Source organism: Brassica napus, chromosome A7 (genome assembly GCF_020379485.1).
Source record: "Brassica napus cultivar Da-Ae chromosome A7, Da-Ae, whole genome shotgun sequence".
In the NCBI taxonomy this organism is placed as follows: domain Eukaryota; kingdom Viridiplantae; phylum Streptophyta; class Magnoliopsida; order Brassicales; family Brassicaceae; genus Brassica; species Brassica napus.
Window position 1 is genome coordinate 961523 of NC_063440.1, and position 8447 is coordinate 969969.

The window sequence follows — 8447 nt, forward strand, 5'->3', positions numbered from 1 at the left end:
TGAACTAGATTTTGACCCGTGCAACCGCACGGGTATTTGTTTTCACTTTTCTATACATAAATTATTGTTTTAGAACATAAGTGGTATATATTTTTAATGTTAATCATATACTTAAATATTTATATAACTATTTCAAATACAATAATTTTATAATTTACATGTTATAATTAATTAATTGTTTAAACCTTATGTATTTGCCACTTCTTATTATATATTTATCTTATTATATTTGCATTTAGTTATTAAGCAAATTAATATATTCATGAGAAAATATATTTAAAAAATATTTTGTATTTAATTTATGCTAAATTCTGACCCGTATTTCAAAACTGGATTTCTTTTTACCAATATTTTTATGCTTATTCATTTTAGATAATTTATTATTGTATATATAAAAGTGTAAGATATGTTAATTTTTAGACATATATTATATAGTTTGTTAATTTTAAGTCGTTCTATCATCATATTATATTTTAAATAAATAGTTTATATTTATGAAAATAAAATTTATAAATTTATCAATTGAATATAATTTTATCATATTTATTTTAGTATACTAATTATATTTTAACATGATCATAACTATAAAAGTAGATAAAATAGGATATAATTTATTTTCATTTCTAAACGATAACTTAAAATACATTAAGTTATTGTTTAAATATTACACAGATTTATTAGAATTTTTAAAATATAATATATAAAATAAAAATATATTATGATTAAAGTAGTTACAAAGATTTTATATTATTAACTTTAAAGAAATACATGTTAATTTTTATACATGTATTATATAGTTTGATAATGTTAACCCATCTTACCAACATATTAGATTTTATTTTTGAACATAAATATTTTATAATTACGAAAATAAAATATATAAATATATAAATTTAATACAATTTTATTATATTTAGCTCAATATAATAATTTTAATTTAATGTGATTGATTATGATTATATAATAACTAAAATATTATAGTTTTTTTTTATTTTTCATTTTATATAACTGTATATTAATGTATAATAATATTTTAAACTAATTTTGAAATTAGTGAAAATATTTAATTATAATTTCAAAAATGAAGATCTTGTAAAAATCTTTTTCAACAGATTTGTTAGAATTTTAAAATAAATATATTTATATTTAAAATGAAAATGAAAAGATATCAAAAGATACTATGATTAAAATATTTTAAAAATTATATTTATTATTAGTATAAATTAAAATATAGTATAAATTTCTATGAATAGGTCCATTAGGTCTATTTTTAAAAAAATCACACATGAATCAAGGTTGTGACTTCTGTTTTAATATATAAGATAGAAACGGCTGGTTTCACAATCATGTGAATGAACGCAATTTTACTGCTAAGGAACAAAAATATTTACAATAAATACCAATGGAACAAGGAATAATGGGCTGAGAGACTGTTACTGTCAGTGAAAACAATGGCATGCATTAGGGGTGGGCACTTTATCCGATATCCGAAGTGGTACCCGAACCCGATCCGAAAAACCCGAACCGAAATCCGAACCGAAGTAACAAAATACCCGAACGGGTATTGAATTAGGAGAGATTGGATACCCGAACCCGAATGGATAATATCCGAACCCGAATGGATATCCGAAAATAACCGAACATATGTATAATTAACCTTATATTTCTAGTTTACATATCTCATTTTATATAAAATAATTATATTAATAATACACATACTTTAAGTTCATATGATATACATACAATTCCGGAAAAAATGATTTGCTACTCACTTAAAAAGCATGTCAAGTTTTTTTATTTCAAAAATTAACAAAAAGTTACATCCAAAATTTTAAAACAATTATTAAATTAATGCATTTTTAGTTTTAAAATGTTATGTCTAAATCTATTAACCATTTAATCTATTAAAAATAAAAAGAAGTTAAGTAAAATTTATATTTTTAAATACAATAAATTTAAGAAATGAAAAATTTAATTTTTTTTTCAAAATCTAAATATCCGAACCCGATCCGAAATAACCGAATCCGAACTAAAAATACCCGAACCCGACCCGAAGTATAGAAATACCCGAACGGGTTCTACACCTCTATACCGAAATATCCGAAAATCCGAAATACCCGATCCGAACCCGAACGGGTACCCGAACGCCCACCCCTAGCATGCATGGGTGTTTACTGTTTTCAAATCTTAAATCTCTACCTTTGACCACCTTAGCCTTTTTTACACAGTATCATTGGTTTGGGTATCTTATATGACTTTCATAATTGTAAAATATTAATTGCATTAAAATTTTAAAACAAAGAAAACTTTATTCATAACTTGACACATAGTTTTAGATGTTTTCCATAATTGTTTAACAATCTTTTTTTTTTTTTTTTTTTGTAACTGAATTGTTTAACAATCTTAAATTCATCTTGTTACTTCTTATTTTTTCAAGTTCTTAAAAAAATTTAATGATAAGAAATTCAAGCACCTCCAATGCTAATGAACTTATACCTGGGAGTTTTTATTTTCTTTTGACTAATAATGATATATAGTAGACAAATCAAAATATCTTCTTTACAATAACTATATCTTCTTTACAAATTATGTTGCCACTATCACCAGACTATCTATCCTCTTCCTGCTAATAATTATTTTTCAAAAGAAGATAAGATATTTTATTGATTCACTTAAATGCTTATGTATTCTATTTTCAAAGCATTATATCAAAAGAAAAAGTTATGTAGCCAAATAATAAAAAGGGAAAATTCCTTAAAAATACACAGACTAATTTTCATTTGCTAATAAAATACACAAACTATTTTGATTCCCCGTTTAATACACGAATTAATTTACGTTGCCTATTAAATACACAAACTTTCGAAATTTGCAGGTTTTACACATAGTTTTAGACGGTGTTATCTATATTTAACGGAGGTAAAGACGACGTTAGTGTTTAATTAAACATGTGCTTAATTTATGAAAAGAAATTCCTTAAAAATACACGAACTAATTTTTATTTGTTAATAAATACACAAACTAATTTTTATTTGTTAATAAAATACACGAACTATTTTGGATCCCCATTTAATACACGAATTAATTTTTGCTTCTCATTTAATACACAAACTTTTAAAATTTTCAGATTTTACACATCGATTTAGACGACGTCAACTATGTTTAACATGATTTAGTGGATGTTAACTATGTTTAACAAAAGTGAAGTAGATGTTAGTGTTTAGGTAAACATGTGGTTAAACTGCGAAAGGCAAATTCTTTTAAAAATCCTTCTGATAGATTATATATGTAGTTTTCTTCTTCATAACACTTGCATAGTGTAAATTAACCTTGATTGACAAAAAATAAGAATCGAAAACTAATTCCAAAATCAGAAACTCATTTAAAATTACCTAGTTTTCTTCGTTATTTTTCATGACATAGAAATCATCTCCACTTTGAAGCAATATAAAATGAAATCAAAGCGAAGAAGAAGAAAAGGAACAGAGTTTGATGAGTAAAAGAGGTTGGAATAGATTAGGGTGTCAAACTTGAATTGAAGCTAGCTTGAATATAAGTATCAATCGATTCGAGAGGTTTTGGTTGAGGGTGAGCGTGCTTTTCACTTTTAACCATACGTTTAGTTAAAACTAAAGTCATTTCTGTTATACGTAGTTGACTTCGTTTAAATCGATGTGTAAAATCTACAAATTTTAAAAGTTTGTGTATTAAATAGGAAACAAAAATTAGTTCGTGAATTAAATGGGGATCCAAAATAGTTTGTGTATTTTTATTAACAAATGAAAATTAGTTCATGTATTTTTAAGGAATTTTTTTTTCATAAATTAGACACATGTTTAATTAAACATTAATGTCGTCTTCACTTCCGTTAAACGTAGTTAACGCCGTCTAAAACGATGTGTAAAACCTGCGAATTTTAAAAGTTTGTGTATATAATAGACAACAAAAATTAGTTTGTGTATTAAACGGGAATCCAAAATAGTTCGTGTATTTTGTTAGCAAATAAATATTAGTCCGTGTATTTTTGAGGAATTTTCCCTAATAAAAATGTACACGATTATTTGTTGTTTAAGATGTTTAGCATTAAATGATGGTCAACTTTGTCTTCTTATAAAATGGTTAAAATATGTTTTCGTCACACTTATCTAAGAGGATAGGACTCAGCAGAAAAATTAAAGGTCAAAAGGAAAGTGTCTTAAGCTTCTCCCATTCATACGAGATTCAGACTAAACCGACTCAATAGCCTTGCGTTAGAAAGAGTTCACATTCGACACCAACTACTGAACCACGGACCTTTTCCAATAATTTGGTCTAAAGTCAAATCAAGCCGAACCGGACCAAAAACATTACAGTTCCACTAACCACAACTGAACATTTGTGAAACGGATGAAATCTTGTACTCTTTTCCAGGGGCAAGAACTTAAGAAAGGCTAATAAAAAGCTTATTTTAATACCTCTTTAGGGTTATTGGGCCAAACCGAGAAACTGCAAAGAGATTCACAATAAGCTACTACGAAACGTGCAGAGATGGCTTCCAAATTGAGAGATGACATCAACCAAACCTCCATAGCCTCCCACAGCAACTACCTTTAATATACACAAGCATTGGATCGAAGGGTTAAACACCAAGAGCTTATACTCCTAAAAGAGGAAACAACTTCGCAATAGCATATACAACAATAACATAGCTTTATCTCTGGATATTTCGATTTGTTGAGTTGAGGCTTGGATGAAAATAAACTAAATATAGGACAAGGGATGAAAAGAAAGACGTGTTGAGAAAAAGGACAAGAAACTTACTCCTGCTGGATGCAAAGAAACTGAAAATGCTGAACTAGGAGCACAATGAATTTGAGAAAGCAAAGCACCATTTAAGTCGAAACGCCTTAGAAGTGGTTCTGCTCCTACACTCAATATCTGTTTGTCTGATACTCGTTAGTTTGTGTTGAAACAACGCTACAAAACAAAATGTTCTACCATTTCAAAGGAATTAACACTATGGATTCATCAGCGTTTCCAGTTTTCAAAAAAAAATCAGTATATCTTTTTTGTTCTGTTTATCAATTTTAGCTGCACTGATACTACAAAAGCCTATTGAGCCTCCCAATATTTAGATTACACTGCTTAGATTTTAATCTAGTTCTGCTTACCTGCTTTTCATCAAACATCACATCTTGTACATGAGCAGGGGAGGATATTGTTGATACGCATTCTGAGGCAGGAAGATTCCATACAGCTATATTTTTACCCTGTCCACATGCCTGAAAATAGGAGACAATCAGGTCTTTAAACTTCTTAATGATCAGGTAAGGAACATACAATGAGTTTTCCATTTGCTTTAAATCTTACCAACCAGCTTTCACTTTCATCGAGAGCGATAGAACTAATGCGAAACCGGGACTTTTTTTCCTGGGAACCAATCACTTTAATGCATTTCCCTGTTTTGCAATCTGGTTGAGAAACACACAGGGCTTATGAACTGAGTTTTGAGAAAGCATTTAACAAAATTGAGGAGCATTAAATCCCCAAGCACCAACATGAAGACTTAAATGATTTCAATTTTTTTTTTTAAATCGCAGATGAATTCAATTACAGGAGAAAATAGAAATAGGCACGAGAAAGATACCCCAGATTCTTGCCGTCCCATCCTCCGAACCCGTCAATATCTGGTGCAAGAGACTTAGTAGGATCAGACAAAACCCCAAACGTGATATGAAGCAAGCTGAACTTGTAATAAATAATATTTATCGAAACACCATTACCTGGCTTGCAGAACTACGCGAAACTAGACAATGCAAATAGTCTGAATGCCCCTTGAAGGTCATTTTGATTTTACCACTTTCCTAAAAAAAAGTTTGTTACAACAAATGATTCTTGGAAGTTAAGATCTGTTGTTGTAAATACAGCAGTAGACATTCAGCACGATAAAATACATACCATGTCCCAACAATATGCGCAAGAATCACCAGCAGCCGTATATACACTTGCTGACTATATCATAAACGAAAAATGATGGAGATCTGTAAGCAAATAATGAGAAGCACAACACTACATCATCAAGGTGAAACTATTATATAGAAATACAGTTCAAACCTGAGGATCAACAGAAATGGCATTGATCTCTGGCATTGGTGAAAGAGCACCCCAAGGACCTCTATGAGAACAGAAAAACAATGGTGACTATAAGCATTTCTACATCAGTTCAACAGAGTCTTATCAAAACACTACATAGAACTACTACGGAGACTGACACTAGTACACAGAACTACTAACAATTCGCACACCCTAATACACTCCTTGTAGCTTTAACATCTGCACTTAACAGAGACTGATAAGGTAGTAGAATCAAATAAACAAGACTCACTTGTGCTGTGGATTAGTCAATTCAAGCAATGGCTTGACAAGGTTCTCTGTAGAATCAGCAAAGTCTCTCCATTTCCATCCTCGAACTCTACCATCATCCCCACAACTACAGCATTTTCCAGATTCCACATCAATCCCAGAGCTTTGAATTAACGAACAGTGTGATTTAGATATCTACCTGAGGAGCAAAGCATCCTCGTCTTCGCCATAGAACTTGACATCATACGCGGGCCCTTCGTGTGCCCTAACCACTCCCTCAGGTGCAGCCACCATAAAGTCCTCGCCTTTCGAGTACCCAAACGCCGCCGATTGGGAAACGAGCGAGCTCATCGAGTGGAAAGCTAGGGTTCCGTCGCTCGAAGCGACGACAAAGGCGTCCGGATTGGGGTTTGGAGCCCAGGCGGTTCGAAACACGGTACGAGTCTGAATCTCTCGCTCCTTCAGGATTGATTCTCTATACTCATCCTCGTTCCAATTCGTGGCGTCTCCGTACATTTTCTTCTGATGTTCCTTCTTTCGGAGCAGTGGTGGGAGAAGATGAGCAAGGAGGAGAAGAGTTCCCTCTAAACCGGCCGGGTAAGAATTCTACTAAATTAGTTTTTAGTCCCTAACATTAGTACTATTTAGTACTTTTTCCTCTGGGTTCCTTGGTGTTTCATAAACCCCCAATTTCCCTGTGAACGAGTCAGAAGTTCTCGTCGTCGCAAAATGTAAGCAATTTGTTTTTGTGAACTTTTTTGTTATAAGCCCATTAAGGCAATTGTAAACAAGCAAGATCAAGCCCATAATTATACATTCAGTTTTAACGATCAAGGTCCAAGATTTGTACAAGCTAAGATGAATCGTTGCAGTTCCAGACGAGACGAAAGGGCTGTTCGTTTCGTTGCCGTAGGTACCGGCGGCAGCGGCAGCGTCAACATTCTGCGTTAACTCTTGTTTGTTTCGTTAATGCAGGAAGCTGTGTCTGACGTCGCGTCCGAACGTCGCGTCCTGCGGCAACCAAACGAACATGACTTATAACTGAAAACAGATTTTTTACCCACGGTTTACAAAGATTTATTACCCACGGCTTACACATGTCTTAGACAAAGACAAAGATTTATTACTTACGGCTTACAAGTCTTAAACACCAAAGACTTTTCTGTTTTCAGTTATTTGAATGGTACAGTTTGAGAAAGTCCAAAGACAAAGACTATAACTGAAAACATTGTCCCTTGCTGCCTCTAAAAGAAACTTATGTCATCCCCTAATGGACCGAGAATATGGGTTGGTGGTGCATGTATAAAGAAGGGCGTTAGGGGATGGCAAATAAGAGCATGCGGCTCAGTCTTAAGACAAAAGACTATAACTGAAAACAAATTCCTTACCCATGGCTTACAAAGATTTTTACCCACGGCTTACACATGTCTTGACAAAAACAAATATTTATTACCCACGGCTTACAAGTCTTAAAGACAAAAGACATTTTTGTTTTCAGTTATTTGAATAGTACAGTTTGAGAAAGTCCTAAGACAAGGACTATAACTGAAAACATTGTCCCTTGCTGCCTCTAAAAGAAACTTATGCCATCCCCTAATGGACCGAGAATATGGGTTTGGTGGTACATGTATAAAGAAATGCGTTAGGGGATGGCAAATAAGAGCATGCGGCTCAGTCTTAAGAGAAAAGACTATAACTGAAAACAGATTCCTTATCGCCGGCTTACAAAGATTTTTACCCACGGTTTACACATGTCTTCACAAAGACAAAGATTTATTACCCACGGCTTACAAGTCTTAAAGACCAAAGACTTTTCTGTTTTCAGTTATTTGAATGATACAGTTTGAGAAAAGTCCCAAGACAAAGACTATAACTGAAAACATTGTCCCTTCCTGCCTCTAAAAGAAACTTATGTCATCTCCTAATGGACCAAGAATATGGGTTGGTGGTGCATGTATAAAGAAAGGCGTTAGGGGATGGCAAATAAGAGCATGCGGCTCAGTCTTAAGACAAAAGACTATAACTGAAAACAAATTTCCTACCCACGGCTTACAAAGATTTTTACCCACGGCTTACACATGTCTTGACAAAGACAAAGATTTATT

At 32.2% G+C, this 8447-nt stretch overlaps 1 protein-coding gene across 1 annotated transcript; it reads right to left on the reverse strand.

The window, feature by feature from the left end:
- Window positions 1-4220: 4220 nt before the first annotated feature.
- Window positions 4221-6912, reverse strand: LOC106352952 (THO complex subunit 6). Its single transcript, XM_013792606.3, has 10 exons — window positions 6542-6912; window positions 6365-6469; window positions 6094-6154; window positions 5938-5991; window positions 5763-5843; window positions 5627-5666; window positions 5350-5450; window positions 5151-5261; window positions 4801-4917; window positions 4221-4587 (listed from the first exon to the last, which is right to left on the reverse strand). Exons 1-10 carry the CDS (start codon window positions 6856-6858, stop codon window positions 4498-4500), a joined length of 1077 nt encoding a protein of 358 aa, XP_013648060.2. The 5' UTR covers window positions 6859-6912; the 3' UTR covers window positions 4221-4497.
- Window positions 6913-8447: the final 1535 nt, after the last annotated feature.